The sequence below is a fragment of the Toxorhynchites rutilus genome, chromosome 2, assembly GCF_029784135.1.
Source record: "Toxorhynchites rutilus septentrionalis strain SRP chromosome 2, ASM2978413v1, whole genome shotgun sequence".
NCBI lineage: Eukaryota > Metazoa > Arthropoda > Insecta > Diptera > Culicidae > Toxorhynchites > Toxorhynchites rutilus.
This window is the reverse complement of record NC_073745.1, coordinates 82,374,860-82,400,033: the sequence shown is the minus strand read 5'-3', so window position 1 is coordinate 82,400,033 and position 25,174 is coordinate 82,374,860. Positions and strand designations below refer to the sequence as shown.

The 25,174-nt window shown below is 38.3% G+C and overlaps 1 protein-coding gene across 7 annotated transcripts in view; it reads right to left on the bottom strand.

The window, feature by feature from the left end:
- Positions 1–6,775: 6,775 nt before the first annotated feature.
- The window catches only part of LOC129771896 (transcriptional activator protein Pur-beta), a 40,375-nt gene continuing 21,976 nt past the window's right edge, over positions 6,776–25,174 (bottom strand). For 6 of the 7 annotated variants that reach the window (XM_055776018.1, XM_055776020.1, XM_055776016.1 and 3 more), the window contains one exon: positions 6,776–17,357. In XM_055776018.1, the coding sequence (XP_055631993.1) occupies positions 16,332–17,156 (825 nt within the window). In that variant the 5' untranslated portion in view covers positions 17,157–17,357 and the 3' untranslated portion in view covers positions 6,776–16,331. The remainder of the gene's footprint in view (positions 17,358–25,174) is intronic. The other variant, XR_008742499.1, reaches the window with a different exon arrangement.

The window sequence follows — 25,174 nt, the reverse complement described above, 5'->3', positions numbered from 1 at the left end:
TCGAAAACAGTAGCAATGTTTCATTATGATCAATATTAGCGCAAATGCAATCCTAGTTGAAGGCAGTTTTGCGACTGGCACGCGAACCTAAATAACTTATAACATTCCAGTGCTTGGTATTCCCCAAATATTTTTTTGGAGCACAACCTTAACGCCTGCTTCGCCATAACGTCAGTTTAATGCCTTGATGCATTCTCAAAGGAACCAAAGAAGCCAATGTTAACTGCTTGGAAAAAGACTGAATTATGCCACACAGCTTGTACTCTGCTGCAACAACCATCGATGCAAATTCGCTGATGAGTTTGTCAAGAGCGACCGCCTTCATCCCTAGCGGGGGGAGCTTGATTTTGGTTGCTGCCTGGGTAACGGCGTTTACATTTTCGACCGACTCGCCGAGATCGCCTACTTCGCTGTTGTTCGATGCGGTGTCACACTCGCGAAGGCTCGGTTCAGTGCGAGCGCTTTTCACTGCACCAACATCGCGTGCATCATTAGATGACGCTTGCCTCGAAATTTCATTGCCCCTGGCAATGCGTTCTTTTTTTGCAGGGCTCGAGCCTGCCTTACTCTTCTTCTTGCTTATCACACACTACACGAAACGTCCAATTTATTACGCGGGAAGAAAAACTTCTTCTTCTTCTTCTTCTTCTTCTTCAATGGCACTAACGTTCCTAGAGGAACTTCGCCGTCCCAACGTAGTATTACTTGCGTCATTTTTATTAGTACTTAGTTGAGATTTCTATGCCAAATAACACGCCTTGAATGCATTCTGAGTGGCAAGCTCTAGAATACGCGTGATCACAGTGCAAGTCGGAGGAGGAAGAAAAACACACGATTCGAATAACGAATAACGAACAGAAAAAGCAAACGACGATATCCAAGTTGGATTACCACTGGTGGGGTCCAATCTTAGATCGAAGCGCAGCGAAATCAAAGTGAACTGGATTACTCAACAGTCCGATGCCGAATGAAAGTTTGCCTCAGCGAGATCCACTGTTTATACTCTAGGCAAATATTCCCCTTCATTCTTCTACTTTTCCTTTGTTCACGGAGACTTCAAATCCTACGATTTCCCCTTCGTTGTTCGTCGATAAGTTGCTCGTTATTGATAGCTCTGTTCGGGAAAGCAAACAAATGAACAGAACAAATGTATGGGAAAATGGAAACGCTTAGAGTTTTCATGAATTTTAACCATTCACAAACCAGGGGATTCTAATGTATAGCATATTAAACAAATCTTAGGGAATTTCCAATTCGTTTGGTATGTAAATCGCCAAAATCCGTTCGCGGCAAAAAAAGTTATTAACGTTAACTTTATTTCATAAAAACGTGACCTGTTTTCTGATTTGACACCCTTAATGAAAGACGTAGTTCTACGTCAAAATCTTCCCAAAACATTTCACTTTTTCTATGTATGTACGTATCGAAATTCGTCAATGTTGAATGTTGCTCCCACAATAAAATCATGGAGTGAACTAAATGTTATTCGTAGGTTGCTGATATTCTGTCAGGTTTTGATACCATGCAATATAAGATGCTGTTTTAGAGATGCAATGGTCGATTAAACAAATGACGAAAAAATTTAGTTCGTTCATTTTATAAGTTAAGTGATTATCATAAGAAAACAAACACTCCTGATCGTTGGACCATTTTTAAACATTTCAATTGGATCTTTTTTGACAGCCGTTTTGATTCAGTCCGCACCAAGGCGCTTGCATAACTGTAGAACAGTTGAAGCAACATCATAACTTCAATAAGAAGGGGATTACGGTTTATGGAGCGGGGGTTGTTTGTTTTGTTATTGCTTGGATACGCCATTTTTGCATTTTCACATGCGTGAGTAGTGACTAAAAAAAACCAGTAACTTGAACTGAACCAAACTCATAAACGACAAAAAGAGTCTTCGATTGTGTATTTTTTATATTTTTTTTTACAGTTTTACAGTGCACATTCGCTTATTGGCGTTTTTTTAGTTGGAGTGTTTTTTAATTGGTGGTTCGCTAGTTGGTCTTTGCTAGTCTTTGAATGTTAAACTCAAAAAAATGAAGGCACAGTATAAAAGTTTTTAGTATTGCAGTTTGTTTGACAAATGTGTTCGTTTAAAAATATATAAAAATATATATACAAATATAAAGTGAATTACATCACATCCACTATTGAAGGAAGTTGATGATACTCATATTTTCTAGCATCAATCCAAATGCAGTAATCCTAATTATTATTATGGCCGCATTAAAAGACATGAAAAACAACAAGAAAAACGCTTACTTTGAAATTTGTGAACTATTGCAGTATTAATTCAGCCATTCCATGCCAAACTGATACAATGGTTTTCAGATTTTCGTGAAAATTGGTAGCGTGTTTTCGATATGGTAAAACATTGAACCTGTATTTTTTTTTTTTTGGTGATTCGATTTTTTTGCACTTTTCCCAAAAATGGCTTTTATCAAAAACTCATCACTTTTGAACCACTAAGCAAGACGGCGCCAGTGGTTGTATGGTTAGCGTAACAGCCTCACAATCCGATCGGCCTGGGTTCAATCCCAGCTGGCGTCGTTGGGATTTTCTGAGGCGAAAAATCTCTGGTTACGTCTTCCTTCGGAGCGGAAGTAAAAGAAGTTGGCCCGGCTCATGAGTTGTTGAGTCTGATAGGTAGGAACAGGTGGAGTCGCCTCCCTGATGTCGGTGATTGGCACTAAAAGTGGCGGAAATAGGCCGACGAAAAATAAGCGAAGATAAAAAAAAAAAAAAGAACCACTAAGCCGATCAGATGATCGACACATCAAATTGAAGTTAATTAGCTAGTCTTTTTTGGGAAAATATCAAACTTGCAAGAAATTTGAATTTTGTTTTCGTAATTATTAATTGTAACCATTTTTCATAGTTTACATGGTCTCGGGACCAACGGCGCTATTATTTTCCATAAATTTTTTTGAAAACTGAGGATTTTATTACACATTACACATTTACATTTTTTACTCAAAATGAGATGTGTTCTTTTTTTCTTTTTTGAGTTATAAGTTAAACCGAGATAATCGATATATCAAATTAAAGCCAATGAGCTAGAATTTTTTGGCAATATTTTTCCATTGCGAAAAAAATAAATTTTGTTTTCATGATTAACAATTGTAACCGTTTTTTTATAGTTTATATGGATTCGGAACACTTGGAAAAAAGGAGAAAAATATTTTTTCCGGTTAAATTTGAAAAATAATTATTTAAAAACGATGAAGAATACATTTTTGGATGTTATCTAAAAAATCCTTTCTTGCAAAACACATAAAAAAAATATAGCTCCCTTGGACAATGAGAATTATAAAAAAAACAAATATGATCAATAATTAAAAAAAGAAATAATTTTTTTCTTGCAAGTGTTGTATTTATTTAAGAAAGACTAGCTAGCTGGCCAATTTGATATGTCGATCATCTGAATCGGTTTAATAGTTTAAAGATATGAATTTTTGAAAAAAGTTATTTTTGGAATGAGGGGAAAACTAGATTTTTCGAACCACCCTAAAATGGAATAATATAATATATTGCGATAGGGAACAAAACTACCAATTTACACGAAAATCTGAGAATGGAATATATATAACACTAAAAAAATATAGTTTGGTGTTAATTTCCCCGGCTAAAAAGTTGATTATTAGAAACTAATTGATGTTAACGTTTCATTACCTTGTGAATTCTAGATACAACACCAACAGAGGGTATTTTAAAAAATTAAAATGAAAAAAATGTTATTTATTCAGAAATCTATTTTTATGTAGTTTTTTAAGCGTACATACATTACCTAGTCGTAGATTTATTGTATCATTCAATTGATTTCGATGAGAATGCTTCAACTGATGAGCTTACCACATTTTAATTTTTTTTATTCAATGTCCAGTTTCTATGGCGAAGCTTCATTCGTTAATTACACATTTGTCATCATTGGTGGAATAAGACCATAAATGTTGTTATGAGTAGCACAGCAAGTTATGATTACAATACATATGGGTTTATTTTGATAATGCAAGTATTAACGACATTATACATAAACCGATAAAAATGCATTATAATATTTGTCCACAGCACTTTCGGCGTCTATATATATATATATATATTTTATTCAATTTTCAGTTCGTAATTTCTATCCCATTCGCCGTGTTTATCATGATGATTCTAACATTAATAACATTATATACGAACCTCCCACCTTATATATGACGTCTCCCTCCGTTTTAGAGACATCTTAACATTATGTTCAATTTTTAAGGTGGCCGTACACTGTTTGCCCGGAGGTCAAATATTTGATATATTTTGACAGATAAAGTTTGATTTGATATTTGTACAAACACTATTTTGTTTGCCACTATTAAATATTCAACAGTGTTAAACAATGTCAAACACCGAACATGGAATAAATCGACTGAAATATTCAAGGTAACCTAACCATGTACCGACAGGTTCGAAGAACAGACTAAAAAAGTATTCGAGGCATCCAAAAATTGAATATTTGCTTGTTGTGTTTTGTGTAGCATATATTTGATCAGTACACGTCGACCAAATTTTATCTGTCAAAAAGAGTCAAATATTTGGCTTCGGTCAAACAGTGTATGAGCACCATTAGAGCGTAAACCATCTGTCAATTTTTTCACTGTTTAAATTTTTTTTCCGTGATTTCAACGATTTCAATCCTCGCAAATGATATGGTGGTAAACAAATGACGCCATATTGATTCTGATTTTGGGTAGCCTATATTCAATTGATGTCTAACCCCTTCACTACCTAGGTTGTGACATGTTGCGTCTTCGTTTGCGCGAGGCTGTAGGTGTATTGAATTCGATGTGCCTTCAGCTACATTTCTAAACTTGTTGCTATTAAAAATCATGTCATGGCCAACATATTGCATTTATCGGAAGGATGGGAGTGGAACATTTAGATGCAAACTTGTTGTTTTCGTATTGTCAGTTGAATGGCCAGCTGAACCGTACCATGGCTTACCCTATACTTCCCAGCAATGTTACGTTGAGACTCCTTACGCTGGAAGTCACGCACAATCAGATTTCAAGCCTTTGTTGAGCTTTGATTTCCATATATTTTCCGGAAGCTTCGTCAGCGTAAAAACACGCACGGAAAGTTGATCAAACAACTGTCAAAACCGAGGGGTCTATCGATGAACAAAACATGGTAAAACAAACGTTCAGGACCAAAAGTCATTACACCCAGGTTTTTTTTGCGCGGTTTTGTTTTACAAGTTTTTTTTCCGCGGATTTTCCAATTAACGCGGTTTTTTTACGCGGATTTTCCAATCAACGCGGTTTTTTACGCGGGTACCTGTGCAATATCACATCTCTCCCTTAGCTCACATTTCTATCTTATACTCCCTCAGAGCATATTACGATAATTAGTGAGCTTAGCGCTTATGAAGGAAATTAGTGCCGCGCTCTATAACGATTCTAACGTGAATTATAGGTGTTGGGCAACGGGGAGCTCACCAGGACAACGGGACGAGGTTTTTACGGGCAGCGATTCGTGAATGTCTTTCCCTGTCTTCTTAGCTCAGGACGGTCCAACAGTGGTACTGCACGTGCATAGGCAGTAAAGTGTACAAATCACAAGGGAATCTTCTAGCAACAGCAGATGACCTCATTCGTGAGGAAACCCGAACTACAACCACCAGTAACCAACAAAATTGCGGGAAAAAACCACGGGCTCCCGGAAGCGAGCAACACTCAACTTTTTATTTCCGTTTTACGTAAGGATATTCCCATTTGATATCTATCTTTTGGCGACATGGTTTTCTTACGCGGATTTTCCAATTAACGCGGTGTTTTTACGCGGAGTTTCGAATCAACGCGGTTTTTTATGCGGATTTTCCAATTAACGCAGTTTTTTTTACGTGGTACGTATCCCCCGCGTAAAAAAAAAACCTGGGTGTAATTGTTTTTTTTTTTAAATAAATCAACGATACTGAAATGGCAAAATGGTCTACTAATTCTCTATTTTCACGTGGTATTGACTTTTCGATATTCCGAAAAGTTCCTCGCCATGTCCTGCTCTACCCGGTCCAACAACCTCGCTCGCTGGGCTTCTTATCTTCATGTCCCCACCGACTTCGATGCAAATACCATCTTTGCGAGGCTACTGTCCCTTGAAGAGCTCGTGGTGCTATGAGGTTCTTTTGCTGATTGATAGCAGCCTTTACTTCACCTATCGTAGGAGGTGGTACGTCGTCGACGTTCACTGCATCGGAATAGTCCTCTATACGCGGGTGTAGTCTTGGCTTCCTGTCAGTGTGATGTTCAGGTGTTCTTCTAAAGGCTGCCACCACCCCCAACCCACCACCATTTTGGGCACGTGACACTAAACCTTTGTGCAAGGCATTTAGTTTTTTAAAGAACTTCCGCAATTCTCTAGAACGATAGAACAAGTTTATCTCCTCACATCTTCTGTTTTTTTTTTCAAAAGAGCATAAGAGCATCTGCAACGTTTTTATTACCGAAAGAGAGTTCGCTGCCTGCACTTCAGTCGGTATCGTTTTAGCAAGTCGCTTGGCACTCGTCGTCAAATCATTCGTTGACTGCTTCTTCTGCGCAGCTATTTGCTGCTTTCAGGGTAATCCAGCATTCACCAAGGCCTCTTGTGGTCCAAGGGGACTGTCCAACAACCAAACAAACCTCTAACTCACACTCGCGATTGTTGGGTGGTTCACTAGGTATAGCACAATATAGACAATTTAATGGATAACAGCACAGACGAGTTTCGGAGAGAAAAATAAAACAAACGCTCACACACTTATTGGTTTTGTTGTTTGTAATCACATTTATTAGTATATTTCCTACTAACATTGTAACACCTGAATCAAATAATCAAAACACCTTTTGTTTAAGCTGTCGACTTGTTTATTCCTTAATCCATTACAACACTAGTTTTATCCACTTCTGCATGTTTTGTCTCTTACTTGTAACTGCTAAATATGGGTTTCCTCTTTCCAGTGTCGTTCGGTTCGGTCTTGTTTGGGATTCTGTGGTGGTTATTACTGCTTAAATCATTTCACGTTATTTCCTTGTTGCCCACATGGTTGCTAGTGTTTGCACGAATCTTTTAAGTGTAGTATTATTTCTTGTAATTGTTCTTACACGATAATAAAATGTGGTAATAAGTAATTCATGTGTGATTTTCGTCAAAGGTGCCCTTTTCGTTCTTCCCCACTCTTCAAATGCATTTGATTGCAGTGTGGAGGTATATCAAAAAAGAAATTTCAATGGGAAACAGGCCGAAAGTCGATGCCTGTTTCACCAATTCAGCAGACCTTCTCCTCATCGCGAATGAATTCTGCTTACACACATTCCACATCATACCCCTCAAATTATTCATCCCCGTTGATAATTCATATAAATCACCTATTTTTTCACCGAATTCTACATCACTATTTCTCAATGCCGTGCTCTAGTTGTTCTCTGTTCTTTCTCTTTTTGTTTGTCTGTTATGCCTTTCTCTAGTATCTTAATCAAAGAATAAAACCGTTTATCAAGATTGATCATTTGATTCGCGAACTCTACAGCGTTATCCTTTTTTTTGTTTGTTGTGTCTAGCATCAACCTTTTTTTTTTGTGTGTTTTCATTCTTTTTTCTTTATTTTATTCATTTGTTCTTAATGATTTTTTTCCTCTATCTTCTTTGTTTTTTTTTAATTCTTCTTTATTTTCAGGAAAAGCGTTTATAAACTCATTGAATAATTTAGATTCCTATATAAAAAATCAAACCGAAAAACTTCATTTTTCCTAAAAATATGTTCATTTTTCTTCTTATTTTTTATATCGCTTTTTCATGTGTTATCGATAAAGGTAGGTCAGAGATGTTGCATTTTCTCCAATTTGTAATAATAACTACGGGAACAAAAAAGCATAAATAAAACATGTAAAATAAACGAAGTTATCACGTGAGAAATTCAACAAGAACAAAAATAAAAAGGACGAGCCGCTGCCAGTGCTGAATTTGATAATGAGATATAAGCGAACCAATATGAATATAAAAAAATGTAATGCTCGCTGAAAAACAAAATCAAATGCCGTGATCGATGGCAAAACACAGATTGCTGGACACTGGCACGCGCGTTTATTGCCGGGAGGCGAGAAAACGTTGAAGGATAGCGCCTAGGAGAGTTATAAATAGAAAACAAAAATAAAAAATAAGTTACCTTAAAACATAAAATAGCATTTTAAATCTCTCGAACCCAAGTTGTTGTTATTGTTGTGATGGATTGCGACGAAAAATCAAAAAACTTCGTGCGGGTGTCTCTTCTGTTTGTTGGTTTGCTATTGCGTTAGGGAAAACTAGTTAATTATATTTTTATTGAATGTTTCATCTATTTGTCGTTTTTTTTCTTCTTATTTGCTGAATGGCGAACAGCATTCGTTTTCCTATGTTTGTTTTACGTATAGCGCGCTACTATTGTTCAACTGAAACAGAGTGGAAACCGATCACCCTGTAGCAGATTGATAGAGAAACGGAAAAATATCTCTCGACACACCTACGCTTGTGGGTGGGTTGGGGGCCGGTTGTAGCCTATTTCGATCGCCATTATGGCGAATGGTGATTAAAAATGACGATTTTGATTAGTTTTTTACTTCTTCTGGCGTTTAATGTCTTCTAATAATAGTTCAACTTTTGTTTTGCCTTCACCGCACAGGGTAATCCGCTCTAGGAATGACACAAAATCAGTAAGAATTGTATGTGTATACGTGTGGTGTACGTTTTTGTTGTGTGTGTATCCGGTGAACCAAGATTAACAGGATTAATGTCAGATCGAAAGGAATACGCCGCTTGTTCTGTCCTGCTAGGCAAATATTGCAAGCATTTCGAATGCGCTAAATTGGGAGGTGAAAACATTAGCCCTAATTTCGCAGCCTACTCATTCGATTACAAACGAAGATACTCACAGTTTGTTGTACTGAGACTAAAAACTGAACATTTCGATTTGGGAACATTTTATCATTATCATATACCTACTATATTTTTTCTCTTATATTTTTGTATTTTTTCTCTTTTTCATTATTTGTCCTCCTATCTGTCGTTTTTTTTTTGTTCATTACTATATTTATTATTTCTTTATCGCTATAATAGACTTGAGAAAAAGACAACATAAGTTAAAATTCTTCACAATATTCATAATATAGTTAATTTTCTTGTTGTCGTAATGGTAGCAGTAGATAATAATTCATTTTATAATCGATAATAATCTGCTTTCGCGCTTTTTGTTTGTTTTTAAAAAAGAACCGTCATTTTGCTTGCAACTTTTTTTGTTTGTTTTATTGTTTCTTCAGGTTCCAAATTCATAAAATGCTTCACACCATGCTGTTTCCCAAAACAAAAACAAGTTTTCCGTTGAGTGTGTGCTCCAATTTTGTTGCTCATCGTGTGTATGTGTGTGTGTGTGTGTGTTTGCTTTTCGCTTCAACCTGTGTGTGTAGGTGTATTTTTCAACCGCTTCAAGTCCAGTTGTATGTGATTCATAACCATCGTCCTCGTGTTAATCCACCCAAAACTATCGTGTTCCGTTGCACAACTCATATAAAAGGTTCTGACAACCAAAGTGGAAACAACTGACCTAAATCAACAATGGCTATACGGTTGGATAGATAATGCATACTCTTTTTTTTTTTGCTAAGGGAGAAATTTGATGCGGAAACTAGTACTCGAAAATCATGCTTCTGTCCCGTGTGTGTTGCCCTTCAAAATATTCAATCGAAAGGCCCTATATTCGTCCCGGCCTGCCGGTCATGCAATGTGGCTATAGAGCCATATCAATGTTGATATTCCCTATATAGATATAATTTGTTCTGCGCTTTGCGAAATTTTAAGCGACAATCGAAACGTGTTTTATTACAAAATTTGAAAAACAATGCTAGAGAAATAAGTCAAACCCAATTAGGTCGAATATATATTGCTAAAAGTTGTGCACCTAAAAAGTATCACTAACACAACTTTTCCAGATAAACTTTTTTAATCATCAAAAGCTGCTAAAATTTTCGATCATTCCAATAAGTAATAATAAAATCCGAATGATTTGCATTTTGTTTCGCAGATTACCGAAGGAAAAAGCAATTGATAATAAGGGGACAAACGACAGCCTGTTTCATTCAAACGTATACCCTAAACGTATTCTTCAAGCATCACTTGCCGGAATTCTCGTGTATTAGCCATAAAAACACCGTGGCAGCTTCCCATTTCGGTGTGAAATTTAACAGTTATATTTTAACAAATACTCATCCTGACGTGAACCATTTCTGTCAGCCAGTATGTCTTTTCTCTGACTGAGCTGACTGAGCGGCGTGAGCCATTTTGATCACAATACTGGTACCGTAAACCCCGGGGCAAATTGATCACAGTTTTCAGAAAAAAATGAAAGATTTCTGAGATTTTTTGTTTAATTAATGCTCAATTATTTTTAAAATCAGCACTAATGCTAACGTCACAAAACGTTGATTTTTTTTTTGTAAAATCTCGTTAAACATTACTTTGGAAAATTTTAAAACAACTTTGGGGTGAAATTGATCAATCTAATTTTTCATGATTCTCTAGTGTAACATGCACAAATTCGAAGACACAAAAACGTGATTTTATCCACCTAAAAGAATAGTCATGCCTTTCTCATATATCGATCTAAATTTTGATCCGGAGACCACCCGCTAGCTAGTTTGACCCCCCATATGGCGGGTTCCAATTCGCTTCAGCCGTTTCCGAGAAAACTGAGCCGCAACGTTTGTACTTACGAACAAACATTCACACATACACAGGTATATTTTTCCATCAGTTAGTTCAATTCGCCACTCAGTTCGTATATTGAAAAGTACAGTAGAACCTCGATTATCAGCAGGCGGATGATCCACGGTGCGGATTATCCGCGAGAGCGAGTTCATTTGTAATTCTATAGAACTTCCCAGAATTTGCCAGTGAGCGGTAGGGTCTTGTTCTTTTGTTTTGGTCATGTCTTTCACATTATCTGATTACTGGTATACACGACCTTACAGATGAATAGTTTAATGATTTCTGTGTTGATGAAACATAGTTTTCATGCATAAATATATTATTATTTTTGTGTTTGCGCCATATTTTTAGCCTTTTATTGCGTTATCCGCGATTTTCGTAATCCGCGGGGAGCTAGCCCGACTATTCCGCGGATAATCGGGGTTCTACTGTATATTTATTCCTAGTGAAGGGAGTCCCACATCAAATTGCATCACGGAAAAAACGCTGTAGAAAATTACCCATTGGGTATTTTCTCTTGAAAATCTCTTGAAGTCATTTAGAGTGTATTGTTTACACTGTATTTTTATCGCTATCAGTTTTTCGAATATTGGAACACGCGTCACGCGAAAAGCAACGTCGCGAATTGATTTTGCGCAAGCACCTATTTTTTTTTATTTCTGTATTATAGTGACTTTCAACACTTTTGGTTGGTTCGTCACTTTTGCCTTCCATTTTTGGAAGAATGTCGAGAGTGAGAATTGAACTCGTGATCTTCAGCGTGAGAAGTATGGATGATGAGACTTACGTCAAGGCGGACTTCCAGCAGCTTCCGGGGCTACTGTTCTTCTCCGCCCAGCACAATTTCGATGTGTCGGAGGAAGGAAGCAGAAACATTCAATGTTTGCCAAGAAATACATGATTCGGCAAGCGATCTGCTCACCGGGACTGTAAACGGGCAGATCTACCTCAAGGAGTGTCAACATAAGCGTCTGCTCCCTCTGTTAAAGCAACACGAGGCCCATCGAAAAACACTGAGCTATTATGAAGCAGGCACCACTAAAGCATCCCAAAGAGGTCAAATCTGAGGAAGACATGAAAGATAAGTGGCAACCAGGTGCGAGCATACGGTTATGGTATTGAAGTTGAATGAAATAAACATGCCAAAAGCTTCCAAATGGGTTATATTTTATTGTCTGAAAGTTTGAAAAGATCGGTCGACTAGGTAACTTTCTACAGCGTTTCTTCCGTGATGCAATTCGGTGTGGGGCACTCTTTAGTCAAAGCAAAATCTTATTTCTCGAAATACTAGCGCTTTTCAATACAACTGTTGAGCAGTTAGCTTTTGCTTCCTTTTTGGTTGCTGTCGCTCTCTGTCGCTTTTAGGTTCCAAGTTCTCATGATCATCCGAATTCAACATTTCTTTTTTAATCAGAACGCAGTGCCCCCGGTACTGAGGGAGCCTCAACCCCGACCGACCCAGTCGTGCCAATTTGCTGCTCCTGTTACCACTGTCGTCCTGGTTCTGAGCTTCTGGTTGGAAACGGGGTCTCCAGACAACATATATCCAGCCGTAAATTTTCTGGCCTGATCCAACCTCGCGTTCCAGCCTTCATCATCGTAGCGATGATGCGGATCCATTGACACCAGATCCCATTGTCGATGCGAGTCTTCCAGCGTGTTTCCAGTGAATGACGATTTTGTTTCTGCGCTTCGGATTTATTATCAGAACGTTCGTAATCTGAGGACAAAAATTGACCAGATGTTCCTCGACGATTGTATCCTGTTCAGCTGTTCAGCAATTATTACCGTATGCGTGATAATGTTGGCATCATCGTACAAATAAGATTTCAGTTTCACCTGTGTATATAATGCTTTGGTTTTCTTTGCATGCACGTAAGCTACAATTCATATAATAATAGATTGCGAGTAAAACAAGCCGATTTGCTTAGTTTGGCAGTTGCACCATGACGAAGTGACAGCGTATTCGTGATTTGTCCCACGCGCAAAGACATTTAAATCACCATGGGAGAGTCCCGCTAGACCGTGAAAAGGGTATTAGCCCGAGAAAAGAAAGGACAACTATCCGCGAAGGTGACCGATGTCAGCTCGGATTACGAGGGTTTTCGCTGCCATCAAAAGGAAGATTCGGGCGAATCCAGTGCGTTCAATGAGAAAAATGACGAAGGAACACGGGACAGCGAATTTACAACATGGAAGATCGTAAAGGAAGATTGCGGGGCGAAGTCGAGGGACGGGAAATAAAACTCACATTATTCCCAACCGCATTCGGAAGCTACAAATCGAGCGATGAAAGTCAATTCTCATAATAAGTGCTCTGCGAACGATCCATAATGAGATCCACATGCTTCTGACCCGCTTGACAATCACTTTTGTCGATTCTGATTCATCGGTATAGTTGGTCTCATCATAATCAATGATATTTCCTGCCGGAATGTCGCTGACTGTCTTTGCAAGATTGTCGAAATATGCGCTAATGTCAGCTGGGCGTACCTTAGCGCGATTTTTCTTGATGTTTTGTGTCATGCGGGATGAGAGCCTTCTCTTCATGCGTTCCATGAATCCGGAAATCCAATCATCAACGGGAAGATTGTTGAAAAACCTTAACATAACTGTTTGACGTCCGACACATTCAATAGAAATCCTCATTCACCGACCAATCAGGCTATTTCAAATAAGTAATTTTCTTCTGCCTGACTAAGTGTGATCTGTCCTCCGCTCTTCCGAGCAGCTTCGCGAATGAAACAATTTTTCACTGCTGACACCGCTTGTTCAAATGTTCAGGATGAATAGTTTAAATAAGTTTTTGCATCCAATCGCTTCTAAGTTCGGGTCATCTTGAACGAAGCTAAGACTTGATTTCAACAACACTCATATATTTCCCGAAAGCAACATGGAAAAGCAAACAAACAAAGCTTCGATTGAAAGCTTTCTAAAAAAAAAAAGTTTCTAATAAAGAAAAAAGGTTGCCTTTCATTGTGCTTTTCAGCAAAATTGAATTTTCTCACTTGTTTCCATATTAATTACAGCTATTTCATTACTGTTACAACTCGATAAGAATCAGCTGAGCGTGAATGAATAAGTTTAGCCTCAGATGATTATTAAACATGTCAAATAAAAAAAAATTAATTACATTACACCTTCAAAAATTTCAGTTTGTTTCTAGAACTACGTTTGATCTATTTCACCCCGGTGATCAATTTACCCCCGTAGGATTCTACCAAACAGAAAGTCTCACAAGACTACACCACTTCATGGCGACCCATCTTCGGGAGTACGAAAGGGGGCGCCAGGCTGTCCCGTGGTAAATAACCATATTCCGGCTCGGTGACCGGAATAAATCGCCACAGTAAACAACTGCAACAGAAACAACCGCTTAGAAAAAGTGTAGTAGGCTAGAAATATTTGGCGCGGGAAAAACATCATGTGCCTCACATTTCTATTATAAATTTATTCTCTTGTTCTCGTTTTTCGAAATTTATTCTGAGGACAATGTAATGGGGACGAAGTCCCCATTTGGCGAGGATAAGGAATCGAGGCGGCCCATGCCGCCAAGATGACGCAATCCGAGTCCACCGCCGACCCGCCGTCGGAAGCGGCGGTGTCTCGCACGCAAACCTGGGATCCACTGATTGCCCGGTTAGTTTGAAACATAGGATACGATCCTTTAGCAATGTCCGACCGAGCTCTAGCGAGCGTCGGACGGTATACGTCTGCCCGGGGCGTTACGTTTGCCTGGGGCGATACGTTTGCCCGGTTAATTCTTGTTTTGAAATACAATACCGCGCCACAATATTTATAGCCTACTACACATTTTATAAGCGGTGGTTTCTGTTGCAGTCGTTTTCTGTGGCGATTTATTCCGGGAACCTTCCGGCTCATGTGTAACGAAGAAACGTCGCTGTCACTAAATCGAACCCTCTTTCTTTTTGTGAAACAGATATAAAATCAACAGTCAACAAATGAAGCCACAATCCGGCTGAGCGGCAGCCAATTTGTATAAGAATACAGTTGTCACCCACCGGTTGCGCCTTTCGTAACAAAAAAACTGGGAGCTGGTAATTATAAGTAGAATTTTTCTTTTGCTCCGCTTATCAACGGATTTCGTTTTAACATATTATTTCCTAGATATTTTCCTTGATATTAGATCACAGCTGTTGGTCCCGATCTACGCACGCTCGCCTCTAGGAGGCTTTCCGATCGGATGACCAGATATTTATTTTTCACTTGCTTCCATATCATATATCAATGCTAAGCATGATTCCCGATACTCAATTAGTATTATTTTTGGAGTACAAGAGAAACTTATCAATGGTAAAAATCATTGTGACAAGGCTTTATCTAATATATTGTTGTTCGAACCTAGAAATGCTTTGCCATTAGCTGAAACATAATTTAAAACTTTCCCTTTGTCGAAGTTGTTCATCTTTCTCCTCCTTCATTTTCATCTCTTGCTTTTAATGTTGTAACATTTAACAATGATATATATTGGCTTTGTCATAATATTTCCGATCCAGCTTTTACATGTGTCTGTCTGCTTTGCTTTGCTTGTTCAAAGTTATGGATCATTTGGCTCCCTCACCTTTGCTCGGAGAGGGACTTTTAAACGCTTAGATATATTTGTTTTGCTTTGCTCACACGCTTGTCTTCAATCTATTGAATTCAGTAGAAATAAAAACAGATTTTTACGTTGGCTGTTTCCTATGGCTGGCACTTACCTAATCTGTTTTGTATCCCATTCACTTGCCTGCAGTTTGTTGTGTTGCTTTTGTTCAACTGATTGCTAAATTTAATTTGAGTTTTTTTCTCCATCTTACTTTGTTTGGAATTTGTTTTTGCTTTGTTCTTCTTTTAGTTTTCACAATCTCCAACTAAGAATTTGACTACGTTCAACTTCACCTTCTTGATTTTTGCTATAGTTTTTCGTTTTGCTATGGTAAATTAACTGGATCAACTCTTGTGGGAATCCTTGACGAGTCAATTTTACCGTCGTCACTGGTGTAAAAGCCCCGAGCTTTTCGATAAAATGAAACGAAACGAAAGTCTACTTGCTGTTGTCTAATGAAAACCTACAACACTTTCAATTTACCTCTGCAGAGCCTTATTTCATATCTTATATCATGGGTCATTGGAACTAAAGAAGTTTCGTCGCCAAAAAGAATCAAGTCTTCGTACGCACAAGAATTGATTTGGACTGAACTATACGTTCGTTACGTTACGGCGTCGCTCTAAATTTATATCCGTGTGTTTGTGTTTTTTTGTTGGTTGTCTGTTTTTGGGTTATTCCTTAAGATTTCAATCTTATAACTGCTTTTTATACTCAGATTAGATCTGCATCTCTCTCATCTAGTAGCTAAATGTATTATATATTTTATTCTCTTTCATCTTTATAATTTAGTATATTATCATTTCTTCGAAAGAAACCATGTATGGAAAGAGAGAATAAAAACAAAACAAAACCCAATAATTGTCGAGAAAATTAAATCAAACCCTAATCGTGTGAGAAGAAAAATAAAACTGAAGAAAGCGGGAAATAGCCAAAGAATGGTAAATTCTGTCTCTCTCTCGTCACTAATTTACATATTATTTGATGTTTGCTTCTGCAATGTGTTATCGGCAGTGATCGACGATGTGGTTGACTCGGACGTTTTCTTCATCTTGTCGCAGTAATCGCTGAGGATGTCGCGGAACCGCGACCAACACTTTTCCGGGACAGTTATCGCGGTCCGGAAGTTGCTTTTCACCTCTGACACCCGCATATAGATGCCCCGGCTGTTCTGTCCGATGTCGAAGTAGAAATTTTTGTTGTCCACACGCATGTGGCGTCCCTCTGGCAGTTCCCCCTTGAATCCGCCGTCGTTCGTACCGAATTCCTCCAGCAGATCCGTTAGCGCATCGCGGAATTCGATCATACCCTGCGCAGGGATTGCTATCTGGGATCGGGGACCACCGCGGGTAATCGTTTGGGACACACGTAGAAACCGGCCCCGCACGTTTTCCTTCAGATCAAGATAGTACCGCCGGTTATCCTTGATCATCATTTCTGACTTCAGTTTGCCATCTTCGGGTACATTGTCCGGATTCGGTGGTCCCAGCGAAGCGTAATAATCGCTGAATGTCGACAAATGATCCCGAAACTCGGCCGCCGTGGATAGTGCCAGGAAGATCTGGCTGCGTCTTCCATCGGCACCGATTTCCGCTACCTTTATGAACCGACCGCGCCGGTTCTGTTTTACATCCAGATAGAACCGTTTCGATTGGATCTGCAGCATCTTGGTGGCGAGCTCCTGTTCGGTTTGCTGACTCTGCTGCCCGGAGTCAAAGTCCCCGCCACCTCCGCCATCCATTTTTTGCGAGTAGTCCTTTTGGGCTCCGTCGTGTCCACTGCCAGTGTCGGACATTTCAGAGGCACCGCCGAACCAACCGAGCGTCAGATTAAAATTTATTTTCTAAGCCGGTTTGTAACTGGGTCCCCAAAAAAATATATTCAGTCGCGTGGAGAGAGTGCTACCGTCGTTGCACGCACTCCTCCCGCCGGCTTTTCCTACCGGTTGCGGGTCGTAACGATGCTCAACAACAGAGTTGCCAGTCAACCAGTTGATCTGTAGAGGTAGAAGATAGAAAAGGAGTTAGAGCATGAGTGAAAATGATAGGTAATTTATCCCTCATTATCCACACATTCTCATACATATTATTTTACCGAAATCAACAAACCCAACTTAACGTGCAAAGACAGGACCAACAAGACTGCAGGACATTACTTGTCTATTGCCCGAGATCCCGGACGTGTAACTGTTCGCGACATAGTGTTCAAATCATACGCACTGTGTGCGTAGTTGGATTATAAATAGAAATATTTATAAGATAAGCGATTAGATATATTACACATAAGAAATGACAGAGGGTGGGGGGGACCTTCTGCTATGGAGATCTCCGATTGTCTCTGCCCAGAAAGGTTCCTGAGCACAATTACAGAGTTTAGTAGACTTGCCACTCATGTTATCTATACTGACCGGTAATAATAATACTAATAACATAAATAAATAATACACTGGAGTCGCTTTTTACGCGAGGGATATGTTCCGTGTAAACAAAAACCGCGTAAATTTCCAAATCCACGTAAATCCAAAAATCTGCGTAAAAAAACCGCGTAAGTTCCAAAATCCACGTAAAAATAAACCGGGTAGTTTTCCATATCCGTGTAACAATCTAACAAACAGCGAATTATTAGTTTAAAATGCAAATTATATTCTAATAATTGATTTACTGAATTTTTTTTTGCATGCTACAATCATATCTGTATCTCCTTTTATTTCTCAGCTACTAAACAGTGATACAATACAAACTTATTTGGTGAAAATTCACATCAATTAGCATATTGAATTTTTACGCGGTTGATACGCGTAAATTTCGAAATTCGCATAAAAAACGCGTAAATTCCGAAATCCGCGTAAAAATAAACCGCGTAAATCCCAAAAACCGCGTAAAAAAGACGCGTAAATAAAAGCGCGTATAAAAAAACCTCGTGAAAAGCGGTTGTAGTATATAATAATACTTGCCAACTAGATTCTCCAAAAATCAGGAAGAATGAAAATAAAAATCAGAAGAAAATCAGAATAGCTTATATTGAATTGTTCTGAAAGTTCGTTTCGATTTTTGGGAAAACAAAAGCATAATTTTTATAGGCAGACTTACATATATTCAATTTTGTTCTGCATTCTATAGAGCAATTCCAAATGTAATCGACAAATGACAAAACATGAGTATTTTTGAATCGAATGAAAGTTTGTATTCCGTTTGGGTTGGAGGAAATATGAGTTTTCCACAGCATTTGGGAATTTTTTGATTAAAGCGTAATTTTTTAAAAGGGCGTATCGATTTTAGTAAGAGAAATCTTTGATAATTTCTATCTCAAAAACTATGAGTCGTATCGAAATAGTGTCCTAGAAAGAATTATAGAGTATTGATGTTGAAACGTGAAAAAAATATACACTGAGAAAAAAATTAGTACTCTTTTTTTATTTACAAAAAAAAACATTAATTTGCAATATCTAAAATACATATTTTTTTTATTTTTTTTATTTTTACATATAAAATAGAAGTCATGTCGAAAATTTAAAAAAATAGTACAAGAAGGTAAAACTATTTTCATCGAACTTTGTAGAACATCAAATTTTCATGAATTTTCGAAACTTCGAATTTTTGTATGTTAACAATTATTTTTAGCCACGAATTATGAATTCTGATGTAATTTGAAACAAAAAAGGTCTTTGTCAATCTCCTTCTAAATGCAGCCATTCCCGAGATATTTAAAAAAATATTTCTAATTTATTGTCTTTTTTATAGTAAACTAGCTAACCCGGCAAACTTCGTCCCGCCCATTTACTTGATTAATTCTCGAGTAATGCAGGAATTTGTGTTTTATTTGTATGGCAGCCACCCCTAAGAGAGGGGGAGGGGTATCTAACCACCATAAAAACATTCATTGCACCCTAAAGTTTCCATATGCCTCATTTGGTTTAATTTGCTTGATTAATTCTCGGGTAATGCAAAAATTTGTGTTTCATTTGTACGGCAGCCCCCTCTAAGAGAGGGGGAAGGAGTATCTTAACACCATAGAAACATTTATTGCATCCTAAAACCTCCACATGCCAAATTTGGTTTCATTTGCTTGATTAATTCTCGAGTAATGCAGAAATTTGTGTTTCATTTGTATGGCAGCCCCCCCTTTGAGTGGGGGAAGGACTGTCTAACCATCATAGAAACATTTATTGCACCCTAAAACTTTCACATGTCAACTTTGGTTTCGTTTGCTTGGTTAAATTCCGAGTAATGCAGAAATTTGTGTTTCATTTGTATGGCAGCCCCCCCTTAGAGAGGGGGGAGGGGTCTCAAAATATCACGAAAACCTTCCCCGGCCCCAAAAACCCCTACATACCAATTTTCATGTCGATCGGTTCAGTAGTTTCCGAGTCTATAAGAATCAGACAGACAGACAGACATCACTCCATTTTTATATATATATAGATAGGCTTTTTTAATAAGTTTGTCGTGTTATACCACCATGTTCATGAAATTTTATGAATTTGCTTATAATTTTCAACAACTTTTCCAAATACATCAATACTGTATGTTTAGGAGTTACGCTGAAAAACATTATCGCTACGTTTTGTATTAACCCACATGTCTTCAAGAAAAAGAAAATTTCTTTGAAAAAGAAAAAAAAATTCTTCGAATTCTAGACGATGAATTCGGAATGAATCTTTGGAATGAATCTTTAGTATAGTTTCACCATGGAAGTTGATTCTACATTGCGTCTCATGAGCAAATATATATAAATGAAAATGAATCACCAAATGTGTTGGTAAATCTTAATTTTTTTTGTATTCGTCTGAAATTTTTGAAAAACTTTGAGGAAAAGTTCGAAAAAAAAATATTCTATATTTTACAATGACATCGTTGTTCAATCTAGCGCAACCTCAAAATGAAAATCTCTTATTTTCACACAGTTCAATAGTCTGTCTATCCCTTTTACAAGAGGGATTTCCCCAGAATACAATTGTGATTATACTCCGCTTGGTTAAGATTTGATTCGTCGTCGAACAACTGGACATGAAGCTGACCTGATAACATAAAAAAAACACTAAATCCCCACTAAAACTAACAAAAATGCCTTCTAGAACCTTTTAGTCGCCCTTTGTTCTAATGTTCCAACTAAAACCAATAAACGCGCTTTCTAGAATCATCTAGTCGACCCTTGTCTCAGTGCACACTTTCCGGTAATAATTGCAACAGCAACAAGCTCATTATACATGCTCTTTGCATGACGTGGCGCGCGCTGATTGGCTGATTAGTATTTCAATACAATGAGTTGACGTAATTATTGGGTATAAAAGAAGGTAATCTTGAACGAAGCGAATCATTGTTTTACTGTACATACTAATGAAAAAATTAAAAGGTTTTTTTTATTCACACGTGGATAGAGGCGAAATTGTCTTTCTCAAGACACCCTGAAGAGTTTACAATACCCCATCCAAATACATTTCGCAACGTGAATTGCGCCAGTGCCCTAGAGGGTACCTCAGGCGAGGTTACTGTTGTAAAAGGATTTTCAACGGAAGCTTGATGTCGTTACCCTAGGAGAAAAGTCCAAGAATTTCCTATCGCCCATCCTTGCAAATATTCAACCGAACAATGTCGTTCGTCTTCCTCATTTCCTGGGATACGGTGTGACCAGAATTTCAATAGAGGGTAATGTGGCTGTCTCTCTGCCGTTCTGCAATTTCTTCAATGATGTTGTGTTTGATTTTACCACCCTGAACAGGTGAGAAAACACTTGCAAAATCAAAAACAAATCACGGCGTTATTAACACCGATAAGGTTCTCTAATGCCAACTTAAAGGCAAGAATCTCACTCGAAAAGGTGCCTGGTTCATAAGAAACTCGAATAACAGTTTAGTGTCGCCGTCGAGTCTCCCAATGGCGGAAGAGTCGTCGGCAGTCTTTCTATTGATCACCATCGTATGACTATTTATGGGGACGTATGTGCTGTGTCATTAATGAACATCACGAAATGAACAATCGAACTAAAAATGAACCGTCGAACTAAAAATGAACCGTCGAACTAAAAACGTCATATGACATTTCGACATTTTTTCGTTTTATTCTTTTGATGGTCATCGTTCTGTAACATGTACAGTCGAATTTCACTCGTTGCACTAAGCTCTTAGCCCAATTTGTGAAAGACTTTCACTCGTTGGGCTGAACTGTCAAAGTCGAAAATCGATCGAGGGTCACACCGATTGTTTGTTGTTATGGGAAACGCAGAAAAGTTTTCACACCACTGACGTTTATTTCATTCGTGGTTGAGTTTCGTTCTAGGTTGGATTAATTGGTAAGTTCTTAATGAAGTTTGATATTAAAATTAGCGTAGATTTAATATACGTTCATTTCGATCGCCAGGCTCAAAATGGATGGTTTGCAAGGATCCAGTACGAACGTTAACCGGAAACGGAGGAGCAATTTCCTGACGCTGGTGGAGAAGGTTCGCATAATTGAAGATTTTGAAGCAGGAGGTGGTACGCATGACTTTCTTGGGAAGAAGTACGGCGTAGGATCTTCTACGGTCACGAGAATAATCCAAAAGAAAGAAGCAATTCGTGAGGCGGTTCAAGGAATATGGTGTAAATAATCGAAAAACATTGAAAGAGCAGACGTTCCCTTTGCTGGAAGAAGCTATTTACATCTGGATTTTACAGCAGCGGCAGTCCAACATTTTGTTGACAGTGGATATTCTTAAAGCAAAGGCGGAGCTGCTGTTTAAGATGTTCCAGGACCGGGGGCTCTATGCGGTGCACGGTTTTTCTGCTTCGGATGGCTGGATGCATCGTTTTAAGCAGCGGTTTGGATTGCGCGTGAAAGCCGTAACAGGAGAAAAGGCATCGGTAAACGTTGAAGCGTACCTAAATTTCAAGAAGGTTCTACAGAAGAAGATTCAGGAAATGCAGCTATCACTATCCCAAGTCTTTAATGCAGATGAATCTGCCTTGTTCATCAAGCTCCTAGCCACACGCTCTGTCGTTACCTGTGATGAGACCGTGGCAAGCGGACGGAAGCAAAACAAGACAAGGTATACGTTTATGCCTTGCTCCAACATAGATGGTTCCCTAAAGCTTCCGTTGTATTTCATTTGCACTGCTGCAAAACCACGAGGAATCAACATCGAAGAACTTCCCGTTTCATATAATCATTCCAAAAAGGCTTGGATGACCAGACTGTTGTTCCGTCAATGGTTCCACGAAGAGTTTGTCCCCGCTGTTCGAAAATTTTCGGCCGAGAGAGGATTGGAGCCAAAGGCATTGCTGGTTCTTGATAATTGCACCAGTCATTATGACGTTGACGAATCTCTACAGAGTGACGATGGACTGATTCAAGTGATCTACTTCCCACCAAATGTAACTGCTGAATGCCAGCCGATGGACCAAGCGGTCATCAATGCAATCAAGCGAAAGTATAAAAGAAAACTGATGCTCGCATTAATTCTGGAAAACGAACACTTAAAGTAAATTTCCAAATATTAAACATTAAATTTTTGTAATTAATTCCAAATATAAACACAAAACTATGCGCACGATAGTTTTTCGTCTGTGCTTTTTCAAAATTTAAATTCAAATTCTAATTGAGGTTTTATTTATGTACTTTCCTCTTTAGTTTCGATGAACGACTGAAGAAGATTAATCTTCAACAGTGTATTTCGTGGTTGGCAACCTCTTGGGAGGAGATATCTGACAAAACTATACGTAATTCGTGGAAGAAATTGATCGATGGTTTGCCGGAGGATGCTGTTAATGTAGACTCGAAAGCGGCCGATGATGACTTCAAAGCGCTTGTGTCCAAGATTGACAGTTTGGCAGGAACAAAAACATCTGAGCAAGATATTGATCTGTGGATCAAAGATCAGGTGTATGATGCTGATCATAATCCAGATTGGGTAACCAGTGAAGTGTTCTCTGATGACGAGATTTTGTCATCAGTTCTCAAGAAAGATCAACCTGAAATGCAAGAAGAATGGTTGGTAGACACAGAAGATGGAAGTAATTCGTTTGATACTTCCATTACTAGTACCGGAGATCCTGATTTTGGCGATGCAATCAAGTCAATTGATTGCCTAGTTCGCTATATGAAGCATGATGTTGCAGAAGTATGCCGTTTGAACGCGCTACGTTCGAAAATCACTGAAGTTGAATGGCTAAAACGAGCATGTTGAAGAACTCTACCATTTTGTTGAAAATGAATTTACGTGGTTTGTTTAATTTTGTTTGAAACGTTTAAAATAAATATTGTTTTTGTTGAATAACATTCGATTTTATTTATTTCAATGATTCATTTAAAATTTATTTTAAACCTAAAAACACCATCCACGAGCCCCTCGAAAAAAAATTTACGTTGTCAGAATTGACGTTTGTCTTCGATTTAGTTGGGCTATAGCCCAACGAACGGGAGCCCAACTAAATCGAAGCCCAACTAAAGATAGCCCAACGAGTGAAATTCAACTGTAACTGTAACAACAGTGTTCACGGGGAACGCTCACCGCTTTAAAGTTCATCCAACACATTCGGAATTGATAGGGGAGAGTTTTACGGTTGATTTGATATGAACAATCCGTGTAAGTATCGTGTATGGATGCGTGAGTAAGAACGTGAATGTATGTGTGCAGCTACGCTTGGAAGCAAAATAAGGGAAAAAAGAATGCATATCGTTAGGAGTCGAATGACATTAAAACTACAGTCAAATTAGCCGGAATTTAAGGAGGGTTATGATCACGAATGATAGAATGAAAATAACATATTTTCACCGCTTTTCTGCGTACATTCGATAGAAAGAGAGAACATTTAAACGTTCAACTGATGGCCTTGTTTACGGCTGTGCATCTATTTCTGATGTGACTGTTGGAGCCGAGCAATGCATTCTTGGTCACGTTCTCAGTACATATTGAGCCGTAAATTTCGCGCAAGGGCAGTATGTGATGGTCACCAAAAATATCGACTGTTTACAATACTGGTCGTCGGTGACGGACCCAACGGGGGTCTTCTTAGCCAAATGTGTTACGATCGTGGGTTCAATCCCAAGATCTTCTTTGTCAATTTTCTAATGATTTTTTTCAAGGCTTAGAGCGAATGAACTAGAATATTTAAAGCCTCTATAATACAAATAGAAGAAGAAATCAGACTCATAAATATAAACATTGCATTTTCTTGCAAAGCCGGTATGTAGAGCATCATTAACCACCTCCTACACTTTCAGTAATTTAGATGGGATGTGAAGTCGCATGCACTTCTGTCAACGACTCGGGTATGAAAAAGGAGCCAAACAATAAGGTAGGTTCCAGAATATCACAGAATCTTATAGCGCTGCCTAGTGCTCACTCTTGAACCCTTGAATTGATATCAAGCGATACAATAGTTGGGCATTCTTCTCATCAAATTCGTGCATGAACCATTCTCTGCAAGTACTCCATCACGAACGAAAGTTCACCTATTTCGGTTAAAAGGTTTCCAATGAAGCTGCTATAGAACGTACTCATTATAATGCAAATGGTATTGTTGTATGCGAGTTCCAACATATTAGCATATTCATCAGGTTTTCTAGCGTGGGCGCTGCCAAACACCAGTCTAGGGACTATCCAACTTTTGAAAATATTCAAAAGGGCATCCCGGGGACTCCCTTAAGGATCCTTATATTTATTCAAGCACTCTCGGGTGATCTATTATCTTGCTCTTGACCAGTTTAGCTTGAAGTACAGGTTATTGTCGATCCATATTCCGAGGAGCTTGTCATTTTTCTCCCCGAGAATGACCATGAAGATAGGAACGTTAATTTCTCGATTAATAAGCGTATTAGATTAGCTTAGTTTCTCTCT